The sequence below is a fragment of the Pristiophorus japonicus genome, chromosome 8 (genome assembly GCF_044704955.1).
Source record: "Pristiophorus japonicus isolate sPriJap1 chromosome 8, sPriJap1.hap1, whole genome shotgun sequence".
In the NCBI taxonomy this organism is placed as follows: Eukaryota; Metazoa; Chordata; class Chondrichthyes; family Pristiophoridae; genus Pristiophorus; species Pristiophorus japonicus.
In genome coordinates this window covers 135086679-135104529 of record NC_091984.1, presented here as the reverse complement: position 1 = coordinate 135104529, position 17851 = coordinate 135086679, and the positions used below count along the sequence as shown (strand labels likewise).

The following is a 17851-nucleotide window of genomic DNA, read 5'->3' as shown; positions in this document are numbered from 1 at the left end:
TGCTCTTCTACACAAACTGTAGCTCAGTCCCTACACATAACTGAATATTGTGCAGAACAAGGAGAAAAACAGCTGGAATACTGTCACTTTAACAGTTTCACAGCAGGCTGGGGTCACTTCATGCAAATGTATTTTTCCAGCTCCACTGTATAAAGGGCTTCATTCTGAGTTATATTTGCATTTTTGACTGCTGGAGTTGGAGACTGAACAGTAGCAAGAAATCTGAACACAAAAACAAGCTTTAGGTTTCACTGGGTCACAAAGAGAACTAGGGGCGGAGGCCAAAGAAACTTTGTATGTTGAGACTTAACTATGCTTAAGGAATGAAGAAACCATACTCCAAGTAGGTAATCTAACATTCTTTCCTTACATGCTGAAGCACATACGTGTGACAGACAGCTGAACAAATGGTCTCAATCTTAGTGGCAAAGAATTCCATGAGTGTCATGTATGTAACCTTCATGTAACTGTAACCTTCATAACAACACTGCATACACATAAGAAATGCACACATTGACCACAGGGAATGAACTTGTGGGAGACACTCCTCACCTGGTCATCCAGGTATATAAAGGGAGGTCCCACACATGGTCATCACTTCTTGGTCCTGTGAATAAAGGTTCAGGTCAGTCCCAAAACGAGTACCATGACCGAAATTCAAGGGGGAGATGTATAGAAATTGATGACCCCGTATTTGTTCTCAATCACGCTTTGGGGCCCAAATGGCTTGAGGGTACTGTAATAGACAAAGAGGGGAATAGGGTCATAGTGGTTAAACTTAACAATGGGCAGATATGCCGCAAGCATCTGGACCAAGTAAAAAAAAAAGGTTCAGCATGGACACTGAGGAACCTGAGGAAGATCATGAGATGGTATTCACACCACCGCCAGTGAACGAGCAACAAGAACATTCAGCAGTATGCACAGTCCCTGCGGTCAGCCCGGAATCACCACAGGTGACAGACACGCACACCAAGGCTCAACAACCAGAGCCCCAACTGCTTTAGGTTTCACATAGTACTTGTCTGCAGGAAGTGCCTCGTATGAATTTATAGTAGTGTGCAAGGACATTACAATGAGTTCTTCACATTTGGAGGTGAGGGTGGAAGCCGCAGCAGAGAGTACTATCTTTCAGATGAGACGTTAAACTGAGGCCCCGTCCGCTCTCAGGTGGACATAAAAGATCCCATGATATTATTTCGAAGAGGAGCAGGAAAATTCTTCCCAGTGTCCTGGCTAATCATCCCTTGACCAACATTATTGAAACAAATTATCTGCTCATCATCAGATTGCTGTTTGTAGAGCTTGCTGTGCACAAATTGGCTGCTCTGTTTCCATCATTACAATAGTGACTACACTTCAAAAATACCTCATTGGCTGCAAAGCACATTGGGACATCCCGAGGATGTGAAAGATGCTAAATAATGCAAGTTCTTTCATTATTTTCTGTGCTGTAATTTCTATGATTTGATATTGGTCAACCAAGTGGAATTGGTTCCAACATTTGCCAGGGGCTCCTAAACTACAAAAGAAATAAACTGCATAACCCAATTTATTATTCTCTGCATAGTGAGGGGTTCTGTTTCCTACTGGAATTAACATTACCAGGACGAAGAAGTGTCTTTTGTTCCACAGAACACTGAAGCTCTGTGCACTTGGTTAGCATGCAAAAATCAATTGATGTTTGAAGACTTTCCGCATCATTATTTGCTGAGATGAAAGAAACACAGGTTTTGTTTTTGGAAGAAGCAAGATAGGGTGCAGCTACCATCAAACAGTTATGCAACTCGCCAAGCTGAGGTAAGAGCAAGCACAATTCTTAGATGGATTAAATTTGGCACAAGGTATTCAAGGTTAAAATGGATTTGACAATTTATCAAGCACAAATTCATGTCAACATTACTTATTCAACAAAAAGTTTGATTTTCCAAATGTCCTTAAGTGTGGATACCAATAGGTTTTACCTCAGAGTTCATAGTTTGTTGAGTTTGGGTCAGAAGAAAAATAAAGAAACCTGAACTTTCCCAAACCCATTCTCGAAGGTCCAATGTCGATTGGGGGCGGAAAGAAGACTAGAACTTCAAAAAAGTGTGAGGTAGAAAAATCTACGAAGTCCATGACACAATCTTTTTTTGTGTCACAATTCTCGGGGATGTTTTAACTCAGCTGGGAGATGATACAATAATAGTATTCATCAAAAGGTTATGGGTGTATTCTGAGAATTTGTCAAGGGTCTCAGCAAAGATCGCATTTATTTTGGCCACTAAAAAATGTCATTGCCGCAGCAAATTGTGCCAATCCTGCCATAGCCCAAGAAAAATCTTGTTGGATGCAAAGACTTTCTTCAGTTAGGTTCTGAGAGGAATTTCTTGAGTCAGGTGACCATTCCAGGCATCTGTGGGAAATGTGTGGATGATTTACTGACTGAAGTCAACTCCCCATGATCCTAAACTCCATTAAATGCAACTGCAGCAGAGTTTAGAGTTCTGTCTAGTGTGGGCTATTGTTAAACAATGCTAACAAAATATGTGAACATTAATCACTACAATCATTGCCAATCTCAAAGTTGGTCGATGCTATCACCAGAACCTGAATGTAATTTGATCAGAAAAAAAATCTTCTGAAGTGGTGGGCTGCAGGATCCATTCCCCCCGCCGCCAACAGTAAAAATTGGAATATTTAATATAAAAATCCAGAACTGCATGACTGCCCGCAAAAGAGCTGGGCAGGAAAGGGTTAATTCAAACATTGTAGCCAAACCATCAGACATCATGAGAGATAATGATACAGGATATCCACAATAAGCCCACTGACTTCCACAGCTATCTGGATTACACTTCCTCCCACCCCACATCCTGTAAGGACTCCATTCCATTTTCCCAGTTTCTCCATCTCCATCGCATCTGCTCTGACGACACCACCTTTCACATTAGTGCCTCTGTCATGACTTCCTTTTTCCTCAATAGGGGATTCCCTTCCGCCGTGGTTAACATGGCCCTCGACCGTGTCTGTTCTATTACCCGCACCTCTGCTCTCACCCCTCTCAGAACTATGACAGGGTTCCCTTTGTCCTCACCTTTCACCCCACTAGCCTCCAAGTTCAACGGATCATCCTCCGCCATTTCTGCCACCTCCAGCGTGATCCAATTACCAATCACATCTTCCCCTCCCCTCCCCTCTCAGCATTCTGAAGGAACCACTCGCTCTGCGACACCCTGGTCCATTCTGCAGTCACCCCCAGCATCTCCTCCCTTTCCCACGGCACCTTTCCGTGCAAGCGCAGGAGATGCAACATCTGCCCTTTTACCTCCTCCCTTCCCACTATCCAGGGCCCCAAATACTTTTTCCAGGTGAAACAGCGATTTACTTGTACTTCTTTCAATTTAGTACACTGTATTCGCTGCTCACAATGTGGTTTCCTCTACATTGGGGAGATCAAGTGTAGATTGGGTAACCGCTTTGCGGAGCACCTCCGTCCACAAGCGTGACCCTGAGCTTCCAGTCGCCTGTCACTTTAAAACTCCACTGCATTCACACTCTGACCTCGGTCTTCTACACTGTTCCAACGAAGCTCAACGCAAGCTCGAGGAACAGCAGCTCATCTTTTATTTAGGCACGTTACGATCTTCTGGACTCAACATTGAGCTCAAAAATTTCAGAGCGTATCCGCTGCCAACCGATAGCTCCCTACCACCCCCCAACCACCCTCAGAGCCTGTTTCTTTCTTTCTTTCTTTTTTTTTCTCGTCTCTAATGGCAGTTGGTCATTATCCCACGATTCACACCCTAATGCTTTGACTAATGCTTTTCTAACTCCTGGCATTACCATTTGAATTTAGGCCATCATCCCTTTTGTCTCTCTAATCTCTCCTGTTTTCCACCCTATCACAGATCTTCCCTTTTGTTTTTTCTTCTCCTCTCCCTTTCAATGCTTGTTAAGAATCTGTTCTTTTCGAACACACTCCAGTTCTGACAAAGGGTCATCGACCCGAAATGTTAACTCTGCTTCCTCTCCACAGGTGCTGCCGGAACTGCTGAAATGTTCGGTTTTTATTCCAGATTCCAGCATCCGCAGTATTTTGCTTTTGTATTTGTGATACAGGATATCTGCCATTGATCTAAATCAACAGACAATGCCATTCACACATTCGATGGTCCCGACCATTGCAGTAAAACTATGACTCATTGAGAGATTGGACATCATCAGAGCACCAGAAGAGAGACATTCACACCTTGAATGGTTTCTGTCTGAAAAGGTACAGGAACATTCACATATTAATTTACCTTAAGGGGTTACATTGTTAAAGAATGCGTACCTTGGATCATGACTCCCGAAAGGCTGATATCAATGTAGGCCTAGACAATGGATTGGACCCTGAGCCATTTGAATACGAATGCTACTAGAACCAACAATTAAGTCACCTTGGGAAGGTTACATTGTAAAGGACTTCACTCAACAGACAGGCGATGGCCAAAGTAATCATGGACAATGAAACTAAACGAGGGACAATTAGCCAAAAAGAGTTCACATTTGATGCTGCCATTGTGTTCAATCTGTTTCAATATTGCAAGTTGGTTTTTGGTATAAAGAGGAGCCATTTTCAAGGGGAAAGCAGTACAGGAACAGAATCGAAACAGCAACAGAAGCCAGTGGAAGCTGCAAGGAAGAAAAGGGCCTACAGTCAACCTCAGAAGACAGCCGAGGAATTGGTGATTGTATGTTTGTTCCAGCCAAATCATAGAAGGGTTTTGTGATTGGGTCTGGGTAACTATGTGTAGCAGTCAAATCATGGACGGGTTTAACTGTGTCACGTTGTGCCGATGCAAATGACTCTTTCGTAGGGGTTCATATTCTGGGTTTGTTAGTCCCATGCAGATCATAGTGATTTATACAAGGAAGGTAACTGCGATGCAAACGACCCTTTCATAGGGGTTTGTATGTCCCATATAAATCCTGAAGTTTTATACAGGGGAGGTAATTGAGTCTATGTTCAATAAACAAACAAATCTTGGTTGAGCCAAAACGCTGTGCCGTGTGTATTATGTTCTTATAAATCCTGATGTCAAAGAACTGTGCAACGGGGTACTAGGTATTTAGAAACCCTTACAGGGTTTCAAGTACAAATAACAACAGAAATGTTTTCCTGTGAGAACAGACAAAAAAGAAAAGAAAGGAAAGAATATTTGTATTTATATAGCACCTTTCACAAGCTCAGAATGTCCCAAAATGCTTTGTAGCCAATGAAGTACTTTTGAAGTGTCGTCACTGTTCTAATGTAGAAAACACAGTAGACACTTTGCACAAAGCAAGCTCCCACACACAGCAATAAGATAAATGAGCAAATCATCTGTTTTAGATGGTGGTTGAGGGATTTGTTTGAGCAGTACTACAGGAGAACGCCTATGCTCTTCTTTGAATACAGCCATGAGATATTTTACGGCCACCTGAGAGCAGCTGGGACTTTGAGCCGATACCGGCACCAAATGTCCCAGCAGGGCACTGGGAGCTGGCCACAAGTGCTTTCCGCCACCACTGCAGCCCCTCTGGACACAAGACGGAATTTCCACCCCTTTAGCCCTCAAAGAAGGGCTCTGAGCGGGATGGGGAGGGCGGGGTCCTTGCAGAATTATTGGGATACTCAAACGGTCGAGAGTGGGTCAACTAAGAGCACTATCTTGGCCCAGGGGCAGCATGGGCCAGCTCACACTGCGATCTATGGATAGTCGGAGCATGTGCGCACACTAGGTTCGTACAGCAGAGCTTGGTCTCCAGTCATCTTGGTTAACCCTTGCCAGTGGATCAAGACCGAGCTCTGTCAAGCCCGTATGGTGGCTGCTGTGCAATGGCCACCCCACGTTAAAAGAATCCATGCACAGGCATCTTCTACCCTTCAAGATGTTGTTCGGGACCTAGAATGTCAGGTCCCTCATTGAAGCACCTGTGAACTCATTCCTTTTTGGTGTGGAAGCAAGTCATTCTCGATTATGAGGGACTGCCTAATACTCTTTTGGTTTAACTTATCATCCGAAAGATGGCACACCAGACACTGCAGCAGTTCCTCAGTAACGGACAGAAGAGCCAGCATAGATTAAGGGCGCAAGTCTCTGGAGTGAGGCTTGAACCTATAACCACCTGATTCGGAGGCTACAAACTGAGCCAAGGCTGACACCTTGTTTGTGACAAGAAAAAAAATCTGAAGTGTGGAAAAGCATCCCATTTAGATTGTATAAAGCACTGCCACCTAGGTGTTTTTTCTCTGTAGGGTGGCAACATTTATGAATCAGGAAAAGTGAATGTGCTACAGGAAGCTGTAGAACTTGACAATGCTAAGAGGATAAATGGCCTTAAGTGTAGTTAGGGGATGTGTGTGCATTGGATAATGTTGGTTGCTTTAATTGGAATTAATGCTTCAGTGTTCAGGTATTTCTGAACATGAGGCAGCACTCCACTCAAGAGAAATTTGAGCATTAAAGACTTTCACAGAAAACTACAGGGTAGAGTCAGGAAGGTTTGTTTTAAATTGAATAACAATTCTAGTTTTGTGTGAAAAGATTCAAATCATATTTAAAATGAGAAGCACCATTACATGTAATTGTAGTAAGAACTTATGGTAAAAGCTCATAAGGAAACCTACTTGTAATTGTCATCTTCAACAAATTTCTGAAGTTCTTCAATATATCTCACTGAATTCAGGTATTTCTGAACATGAGGCAGCAGAGGGATATCTAAAATCAAAAAAATGCATCAAAGAGGGGAAAAAAAAAATCAAACCGTATCTAGTTAGGGAATTAAAATTAATCAATGGAGAAATATGCTCATGTAACTCACCATAATCACAGGACTGCTGAAGATCTGAAATAATTCTCAAAATATTGTTCATTAAGTTCGATCTTTGTTCGCTCTCAATGATACTGTGCGTGGATGGGTACGCTGAGTCAATGTACGTCAAGTCGGACAAATAAATGCCTGTAAAACAAAGCATGATGAACTGAAAATTGTGAAAGCCTCAAAAAAATGAAATGTTGCAAAATTTAGGGAAATGATTCTCACATCAATTAAAACATTACACTTCAAAATGGACTTGTAGATGTCACTGTACATTGTAAGCCTTATTCAGCACCTATTTTTCAACATGCAAATGCTTGCATTCAGCAGCTGATAGCATGAAGTCGAACCAGCATTAAGTCAAACCTTTTACCAAAATAGGTAAAGTTCTATTATCCCACTGAATCATTTTCTTTTAAAATATGGGAGGCACTGGTGTGGCCATATTTATTTCCCATCCAGAATTGTCTCAAGGTGATGGTGGGCAGCCTTCTGGAGCAATCATTTGTACAACTGATTAGCTTGCTAGGCTACTTCAGAGGACATCAAGTGCCAAACGAATAGTGTGACCGGGTAGGCGTCCCAAGTTCATTAATCTGAAGGAAGGACACTAGTGAACCAGTATGGCTGTTAAGACATTACCTCATTTACTGAATTTATTTTCACAACTAGCCATAGTCAAACCTGAACACATGACTGGGTTACCAGTCAAGTTCCATAACCAAGGCACTACCAGACCTGTGTTGGTCAACAAACTTCAGAAAATAATTCTGAAAGTTACTGCTGGTAGCTCATGGCACAATGGGATGTGGGTTCATCGCTGCAATTTGCAATCTTATCTATTCCAATGTGGAGAAATGCAGCAGAGAATGGTTCCCCCAAAGGGAAGGAGAATAAAGGCATTCCCAGATTGCTTTCCCTCACTTCCTAGAAGCTGGTTACAAGGTAGCATGTGAGCTGGGAGTCTGACTTGGCAATAGATGAGTGTGTGGGATTGGAAGGCCAAGGGGAAGAAGCAGAAAATATTAAAAAGAATCTCACTCATCAAATTAATTGCAAAGGTTAAATTAAATGCAAATACACAAAAGTATTTCCAGGTTGCACAGCTTTCACAACTATAAGGCTTCTCTGCAATTTTCAGACCATCCTTGTCAGAGCTGCACAAAAGGATCAATAAAACCAACAAACGACAAGATTTTATCGAATAACGTTTTTCATTCTTTCCCCGACTGCCAGAATCTAAAATGATGTCGTCTGAAAGCACAGAATGGCATCCCAGTGTCAGCTTGACTGACTATGCAGCTGGCTGCGGCCTATCTTCAGATGACTCGAACAGAACTAAACCTGGAACCCTGACTTTTTTGTTGATTCAAGATACAACACGGTAACTCAGCAACTCAGAGAGCACACTTGGTTAATGTACACTGTACAGACCATAGGAAGTAATAATAAAAACATCAACAGCAGTTGTTTGACAAGTACTGTGCAAATAATTAATCTTGCCTGCTATTTCACTGGTGATTGATTAAGTTACACCTGCAAATGGGAGAGCTGCTCCCAAATACAAATTCATAGAATGATACAGGACAGAAGGCCACTGTGCCTGTGGAGGCTCTTTGGTAGAGCTGTCCAATTAATCCCACTTCCCTGTCGTTTCCCTCACTTTGTAATTTTTTTCCTTCAAGTATTTATCCAACTCCCTTTTGAACGTTACTATTGAATCAGCTTCCACCATCCTTTCAAGCATTGCATTCCAGATCACAACAACTCGCTGTGTAAAAGAATGTTTCCTCATGTCACCGCTGGTTCTTTTGTCAATCACCTTAAATCTGTGTCCTCTGGTTACTGACTCTTCTGCCACTGGAAATAGTTTCTCCTTATTTACTTATCAAAACTCTTCACGATTTTGAACACCTGTATCAAATCACCTCTGACCCTTCTCTGCTCTAATCAGAACTCAGCTTCTCCAGTCTCTCCACATAACTGAAGTCCCTCATCCCTGGTTCCATTCCAGTAAATCTTTTCTGCATCCTCTCCAAGACCTCGACATTCTTCCAAATGTGTGGTGCCCAAAACATAAGAAATAGGAGCAGGAGTAGGCCACCTGGCCCCACAAGCCTGCTCCGCCATTTAATAAGATCATGGCTGATCTCATCATGGACTCAGCGCCACTTCCCTGACTGCTCCCCATAACCCTTTATTCCCTTATCATTCAAAAATCTATCTATCTCTACAGATTTACAACCCTCAGAAGAAATTCCTCCTCATCTCAGTTCTAAATGGGCGACCCCTTATTCTTAAACTATGCCCCCCTGGTCTTTATTCCCCCAAGAGTGGAAACATCCTCTCTGCATCTACCTTGTCGAGCTCCCTCATTATCTTATATGTTTCAATAAGATCACCCCTCATTCTTCTGAACGCCAATGAGTATTGGCCCAACCTACTCAACCTATCATCAGAAGTCAACCCCCTCATTTCCAGAATCAACCTAGTGAACCTTCTCTGAACAGCCTCCAATGCAAGTATATCCTTCCTTAAATACGGAGACCAAAACTGTACGCCGTACTCCAGATGTGGCCTCACCAATACCCTGTACAGTTGTAGCAGGACTTCTCTGCTTTTATACTTTATCCCCCTTGCAATAAAGGCCAACATTCCATTTGCCTTCCTGATTACCTGCTGTACCTGCATACGAACTTTTTGTGTTTCACACACAAGGACCCCCGGGTCCCTCTGTATGGCAGCACTTTGCAATTTTTCTCCATTTAAATTATAATTTGCTTTTCTATTTTTTCTGCCAAAGTGGATAACCTCACATTTTCCCACACTATACTCCATCTGCCAATTTTTTGCCCACTCGCTTAGCCTGTCTATGGGCCCAAGTTTCGGCCTCAGTTGCTCCTGATTTTTTGGAGCATTTGGTGTAGAACGGAGTATCTTAGAAATTCAAATTCTCAGCATTTAGTTTGCTCCAGTTCTAGTCAGTTATAACAGTTTCACTTTGGAACAGAATTTTTTTTTCCAAAAGGGGGCGTGACCGGCCACTTACGCCTGTTTTCAAAGTTTCGGCAGTGAAAAATTACTCCAAACTAACTTAGAATGGAGTAAGTGAAGATTTTTGTACGCTCGAAAAAACCTTGTCTACACTTTAGAAAATCAGGCGTAGGTTACAAATCAGGCGTAGGGAATGGGGGGGGGGGGGGCGGGGGGAGGTTTAAAGGGAAGTTTACAAACATTAAACACTTCAGTTTTACAAATAAAGAGCCATCATCAATAATAAATGATAAAAACATCAATAAATCAACCAATAAATCAATCAAAAAAATTAATAAGAAATAATTTTTTTTTTTAAATCAATAAATAAAACATTTTCTACTTACCGACTGCAGCACCGGGAGCCCTCCAACAGCATGCTGGGATGCCCCCCCCCACCCAAGTCTGTCTCTGTCAGTGTCTCTATCTCTGTCTGTCAGTGTCTGTGTTTCTGACAGCGACGGAAGGGGGAGGAGCGGGGGCAGGGGGAGGGGAGGGAGGGAGGCAGAGGGGGAGGGAGAGGGAAGGGAGAGGGAAGGGGGAGGGAAGGGGGGAGGAGGAGGAGGAGAAGGGGGGGAGGAGAAGGGGAAGGGGGGGAGGAGAAGGGGAAGGGGGGGAGGAGAAGGGGAAGGGGGGAGGAGAAGGGGAAGGGGGGGAGGAGAAGGGGAAGGGGGGAGGAGAAGGGGAAGGGGGGGAGGAGAAGGGGAAGGGGGGGAGGAGAAGGGGAAGGGGGGGAGGAGAAGGGGAAGGGGAGGAGAAGGGGAAGGGGGGAGGAGAAGGGGAAGGGGGGAGGAGAAGGGGAAGGGGGGAGGAGAAGGGGAAGGGAGGGAGGAGAAGGGGAAGGGAGGGAGGAGAAGGGGAAAGGGGGGAGGAGAAGGGGAAAGGGGAGAGGAGAAGGGGAAAGGGGGGGAGGAGAAGGGGAAAGGGGGGGAGGAGAAGGGGAAAGGGGGGAGGAGAAGGGGAAAGGGGGGAGGGGAAGAGGGGGAGGAGAAGGGGAAGGGGGGGGAGGAGAAGGGGAAGGGGGAAGGGGAAGGGGGGAGGAGAAGGGGAAGGGGTGGAGAAGGGGAAGGGGGGGGAGGAGAAGGGGAAGGGGGGGAGGAGAAGGGGAAGGAGGGGGGGAGAAGGGGAAGGAGGCGGGGGAGAAGGGGAAGGAGGGGGGGGGAGAAGGGGAAGGAGGGGGGGGAGAAGGGGAAGGAGGGGGGGAGAAGGGGAAGGAGGGGGGAGAGGAGAAGGGGGGGAGGAGAAGGGGAAGGAAGGGGGGAGAGGAGAAGAGGAGGGGGGAGAGGAGAAGAGGAGGGGGGGAGAGGAGAAGGGGGAAAAAGGAGAAGGGGGGGGAAAGGAGAAGGGGGGAAAAGGAGAAGGGGGGAAAAGGAGAAGGGGGGAAAGGAGAAGGGAGGGGAGAAAGGAAAAAGGGGGGGGGAAAGGAGAAGGGGGGGGAAAAAGGAGAAGGGGGGGGCGGGGGGAGGCTGAACGGGCCGGGCCTGGCCGGTCCCAAGACTTCGGGCAGGGCCCGTCCCCAGCACCAGATTTACAGGTAGGTGGCATTGGGTTGGGTCGGGTCCGGGGGAGCGCGGGTCGGGGTCGGGAGCGTGGGTCGGGTCGGGTCCAGTCCGGGGGGGGGGGGCGGCCGTCGGGAGCATGGGTCGGGTCTGGGAGGGGGGGGGAGGATAGAGGTCGGGTCGGTTCGTGTTGGGGGCGGGAGGTCAGGTTGGGTCGGGTCCAGGTGGGGGTGGGGTGGGGGGGGTCGGGAGTGCGGGTCGGGTCGGGAGTGCGGGTCGGGTCCAGTCCGGTCCGGGGGGGGGGGGGGGGGGGAAGCGGGAGTCGAGTCGGGTCGGGAGGAAGCAGGAGCTGGGCGTGGGAGGAGCCTTATGCACGCAGCCCCAGTGAGGTCATTGGGCCAGGGTGGGGGGCTAGCACGCATGTGCAGAGGTCCCGGCACTGTTTGCAGCGAAGGGACCTAGCTCCGCCCCCTACAGCTCGTGCTGCACGCGCCGAGGGCCAGCAGGGAGTCGGAGAATCTGGAAGTTTTTTTTCGCCGCACTTTGTGGCGCGAAAAACTGGCGTCCAGGTCGGGGCTGCGCCGTTCTAGGCGCGGCCCGAAACTTGGGCCCAAAATATCCCTTTGCAGATATTTGTGTTCTCCTCAATTTGCTTTCCCACCCATCTTTCGGTCCCTTCATCCAAGTCATTAATACAGATTGTAAATAGTTGAGGACCCAGCACCGATCACTGCGGCACCTCGCTAGTCACGTTTGTCAACCTGAAAATGATCCATTTATCTCTGTTTTCTGTTAATTAGCCAATCCTCTAACCACGCTAATATATTACCCCCAACCCAGTGAACTTTTATTTTGTGCAGTAACCTTTTATGTGGCACCTTATCGAATGCCTTCTGGAAATCCAAATACATGACATTCACTGGTTCTCCCTTATCCACCCTGCTCGTTACATCCTCAAAGAACTCCAGCAAATTTGTGAAACATGATTTCTCTTTCATAAAACTATGTTGACTCTGCTTGATTAAATTATGCTTTTCCAAATGTCCCACTACTGCTTCCTTAATAATGGACTCCAGCATTTTCCCAACGACAGATGTTAGGCTAACTGGTCTATAGTTTCCTGCTTTTTGTCTGCCTCCTTTTTTAAATAGGGGCGTTACATTTACAGTTTTCCAATCCGCTGGGACCACCCCAGAATCCAAGGAATTTTGGTAGATTACAACCAATGCATCCACTATCTCTGCAGCCACTTCTTCTAAGACTCTAGGATGTAAGCCATCAGGGTCCAAGGGACTTGTCCGCCTTTAGTCCCATTATTTTACCGAGTACTACTTCATTAGTGATAGTGATTGTATTAAGTTCCTCCCTTCCTATAGCCCCTTGATTATCCACTATGGGATGTTTTTAGTGTCTTCAACAGTGAAGACCGATGCAAAATATTTCTTCAACGTCTCTGCCATTTCCCTGTTCTCCATTATTAATTCCCACTCCTTGTCACTGTCCCAACCCTCTTTTCAATCTTCCTCGCTGCCATGCTCCACCTCACAGTTGACAAGCTCCCCGCTGGAGTGGAACTAAATGACAGAATCAGTGAGAACCTGTTCAGCCTTCGCCGACTCCAGGCCAGGTCCAAGACCATCCCAACCTCTGTCGTCGAGCTACAGTATGCGGATGATGCCTGCGCCTGTGCTCACACAGAGGCTGAACTCCAGGACATAGTCGACGTATTTACTGAGGCATACGAAAGCATGGGCCTTATGCTAAACATCAGTAAGACAAAGGCCCTCCACCAGCCTGTCCTTGCCACACAGCACTGCCCCCCAGTCATCAAGATCCACGACGCGGCCCTGGACAATGTGGACCACTTCCCTTATCTCGGGAGCCTCCTATCAACAAGAGCAGGCATCGACGACAAGATCCAACATCGCCTCCAGTGTGCCAGTGCAGCCTTCAGCCGCCTGAGGAAAAGAGTGTTTGAAGACCAGGCCCTCAAAACTGTCACCAAGCTCATGGTCTACAGGGCCGTAGTAATACCTGCCCTCCTGTATGGCTCATAGACGTGGATCATGTACAGTATACACCTCAAGTCGCTGGAGAAATACCACCAACGATGTCTCCGCAAGATCCTGCAAATCCCCTGGGTGGACCGATGCACCAACGTTAGCGCCCTCGTCCACGCCAACATCCCCAGCATTGAAGCACTGACCACACTTGATCAGCTCCGTTGGGCAGACCACATAGTTTGCATGTCAGACTCGAGATTCCCAAAGCAAGTGCTCTACTCGGAACTCGTCCATGGCAAATGAGCCAAAAGCAGGCAGCAGAAATGTCACAAGGACACCCTCAAAGCCTCCCCTGACAAAGTGCGACATCCCCACTGACACCTGGGAGTCCCTGGCCAAAGACCGCCCTAAGTGGAGGAAGTGCATGTGGGAGGGCACTGAGCTCCTCGAGTCTCGTCACCGAGAGCATGCAGAAATCAAGCGCAGGCAGCGGAAAGAGCGTGTGGCAAACCAGACTCCCCGCCCACCCTTTCCTTCAACCACTGTCTGTCCCACCTGTGACAGAGACTGTGGTTCTCATATAGCCACCTAAGAACTCACGCTAAGAGTGGAAGCAAGTCTTCCTCGATTCCGAGGGACTGTCTATGATGATGATGATGATGATGATGATGGAATAATTCCCCAGTCTCATCCTCTAGGGGACCAACATTTACTTTAGCCACTCTTTTCCTTTTTATATAACTGTAGAAACTCTTACTATCTGATTTTATATTTCGTGCGAGCTGACTTTATCATTTTCTTTAGTCATACTTTGCTGGCTTTTAAAAGTTTCCCAATCCTCTGGCCTCCCACTAGTCTTGGCCACATTGTATGCCCTTGTTTTCAATTTGATACCATCCCTTATTTCCTTCGTTAGCCACAGATGGTTATCCCTTCCCTTAGTCTTTCCTTCTCATTAGGATATATTTTTGTTGCGAGTTATATATCTCCTTAAATGTCTGCCAATGCTCATCAACCGTCGCATACATTAATCTATTTTCCTAGTCCACTTTAGCCAACTCTGCCCTCACACCTTTGTAGTCTCCTTTATTTAGGACACTGGTTTGAGAACCAACTTTCTCACCCTCCAACTGAATTTAAAATTCAACCATGTCATGATCACTCATTCCTAGAGGATCCTTTCCTGCGAGATCATTTATTAACCCTGTCTCATTACACAGTACCAGATCTAAGATAGCCTGCTCCCTTGTTTGGTTCCGCAATTTACTGTTCAAGGAAACTATCCCGGATACACTCGATGAACTCTTCCTCAAGGCTCCCCTGGCCAATTTGCTTTGTCCAATCAATATGAAGTTAAAATCGCCCATGATTATTGCCGTTCCTTAATTACAAGCCTCCATTATTTCTTGATTTATACTCCGTCCAACAGTGCAGCTACAATACTCAAACTGTGGCCAAACCAGTGTTTTATAAAGGTTTAGCATAACCTCCTTGTTTTCGTACTGTACTCCTCTATTAATAAAGCCAAGGACCCCATAGGTTTTTTAAAACTGCATTCTCAACTTGTCCTGCCACCTTCAAAGATATGTGCACATTGACCCCAAATCTCTCTGTTCCTGCTTAAAGATTGTACCATTTAATTCATATTGCCGCTCCTCATTCTTCCAACTAAAATGTATCATTCACACTTCTCTGCTTTAAACTTCATCTGCCATAAACTTCATCTGCCATGTGACTACCCAATTCACCAGTCTATGTCCTCCTGAAGTCTGTTACTATCCGCCTCATTGTTTACTACATTTCCGAAGTCCAGGCCATTAACATATATATCAAAAGGAGTGGTGATCGTAAAATTGACCCTGAGGAACCACTGTATATTTCCCTCCAGTCTGAAAAACCAGAGTTTACCACTACTCTCTGCCCCTTAGCCAATTTTGTATCCATGTTACCACTGTCCCTTTAATCCCATGGGCTTTTATTTTGCCAACAAGTCTATAATGTGGTACAGGTTGTGTCATGTTTGTGACCTTCACATAACTAACGTTTATGCAACAACACTGTACACTGTATACATCCGAGTAATGCACATCTTGACCACAGGGGGTGAACTTGTGGGAGACACTCCTCACCTGATCATCCAGGTATTAAAGGGAGGTCCCACGCAGGGTCAGCACTCCTTGGGAACATGAGTGGTAAACTCTGTTTTTTTCAGACTGGAGGGAAATATACAGAAATGACATGCCTCGTGTGATTCTATAGTAAGGTGTAAGGACACCACATTTGGCGACGAGAAATGGGAATCAACGACCCACGAGGATGGCCACCGGTAGCACAGATGAACGGTACTGTGTTGGTGAGGACTGGGACGATTTCGTGGAGAGGCTCCAGCAGAGCTTTGTCACGAAGGACTGGCTGGGAGAGGAAGCGGCTGGCAAGCAGAGGGCGCATCTACTGACCAGTTGTGGATCCAAGACGTATGCGCTGATGAAAGACCTGCTCGCACCCGAGAAGCCGGCGGACAAATCTTTTGAAGAGCTCAACACTCTGATCGGTGAGCACCTGAAACCGGCGAGCAGTATGCACATGGCCCGGCACTGGTTCTACACACACCGGCGTCGGGAGGGACAAAGCATATCGGACTTCGTTGCGGACCTTCGGTGTTTGGCCAGCCTCTGTAAGTTCACAGATACCTGCAGGAGGGAGATGTTAAGGGATTTCTTCATTGAGGGCATTGGTCATGCCGGGATTTTCAGGAAGCTTATTGAGACCAAGGACTTGACTTTGGAAAGGGCAACGTTGATAGCTCAGACCTTCATGGCAGGGGAAGAGGAGACCAAGATAATTTACGCGCGCAGCCCTGGTTCCAACGTGGCGATGGACCAGGGAGTTAACATTGTAAACGAGATTCAGAACCCTGCAGGCAGGCAAGGGCAATTCGACACCGCCCAGGCAGCAACAGACTCTAGGGTGGGCCAGCAACAGAGACAATGGCAGGGGGATCGGCAATTCACACCATCACAAGGGGCAATGCATCCCGGGATGGGACCATTGACACTCAGCAACAGAGTGCTCAGGAGTAATCAAAGAGACAATCAGAGAGGAATGCCTGTGAACAGTTCCTTTGTTCACAACAATCTCAGCTCATGCTGGAGGTGCGGTGGCAGACATGCTGCGAAAACCTGTAGGTTTCAGCAATTTATCTTCAGAAACTGTAATTTCAGTGGACATGTGCCCATAGCGAGGCTAGTTTACGAGGCAGAGGAACCAGACGAGGGGTCTGCAAGGCAGAATGATGCTTGGGGCAAAGCTATGGATGCTGAAGTCCAGCGGGTTCATGTGGCAGACGTCCACAGCTCGTATACCAACACGCCACCTATGATGATGAAAGTTCTATTAAATGGCATCCCGGTATGCATGAAGCTGGACACAGGAGCCAGCCAGTCACTTATGAGTGCCCAACAATTTGAAAAACTATGGCTATTCAAAGCTAACAGGTCCAAACTGGAATGCATTGACACGCAGTTACGGACGTACACCATAGAGATCATCCCAGTACTAAGCAGTGCAAACTTGGTGGTCACACACAATGGATCGGAGAACCGGCTGCCACTCTGGATTGTCCCGGGGAATGGTCCCGTGCTCTTGGGAAGGAGCTGGTTAGCCAAAATTAACTGGAAATGGGGGGATGTGCACGCCATTTCATCTGTGGAGCGAAGTTCATGCTCACAGGACCTACAGAAATTTGGGCCACTTTTTCAACCAGGTGTCGGGACTTTTAAGGGCACCAAAATAGTGATACGCATCACCCCGGACGCCAGACTAGTGCACCACAAAGCCAGAGCCGTGCCGTATGTGATGCGTGAGAGAATTGAGAATGAGTTGGACAGGCTGCTCAGAGATGGCATAATTTCGCCTGTTGAATTCAGTGACTGGGCAAGCCCCATCCTTCCTGTCCTTAAAGCGGATGGCTCGGTCAGGATTTGTGGCGACTACAAGGCCACCATCAACCGAGTGTCACTCCAGGACCGATACCCGCTTCCAAGAGCGGAGGATCTTTTTGCCACGCTGGCAAGTGGCAAGCTGTTCACCAAGTTGGGCCTCACATCAGCCTACATGACTCAGGAACTGGCTGAAGAATCCAAACTTCTGACCAACATCACTACGCACAAGGGGCTATTCGTTTACAACAGGTGTCCGTTTGGCATTCGTTCAGCGGCCGCTATCTTTAGAGGAACATGGAAAGCTTGCTTAAATCCATCCCTGGAACAATCGTATTCCAAGATGACATCCTAATCAGGGGTCGAGACACCGAGGAACACCTCCACAACCTGGAGGAGGTGCTACGCCGACTGGACCGGGTAGACTTGCGACTAAAGTTGTCCAAGTGTGTGTTTTTGGCCCCAGAGGTCGAGTTTTTGGGCAGGAGCGTTGCCGCAGACGGGATCCGGCCTACTGAATCCAAAACGGAGGCGATCCGTCGTGCGCCCAGGC

The 17851-nt window shown here is 46.7% G+C and overlaps 1 protein-coding gene across 6 annotated transcripts in view; it reads right to left on the bottom strand.

Moving 5' to 3' along the window:
- Positions 1-17851, bottom strand: part of ralgps2 (Ral GEF with PH domain and SH3 binding motif 2) — a 641885-nt gene that overhangs the window by 109909 nt on the left and 514125 nt on the right. For all 6 annotated transcript variants that reach the window (XM_070887410.1, XM_070887411.1, XM_070887407.1 and 3 more), the window contains 2 exons: positions 6829-6966; positions 6635-6725 (listed from right to left, as the gene is read on the bottom strand). In XM_070887410.1, coding sequence (XP_070743511.1) covers positions 6635-6725; positions 6829-6966 — 229 coding nt within the window. The remainder of the gene's footprint in view (positions 1-6634; positions 6726-6828; positions 6967-17851) is intronic.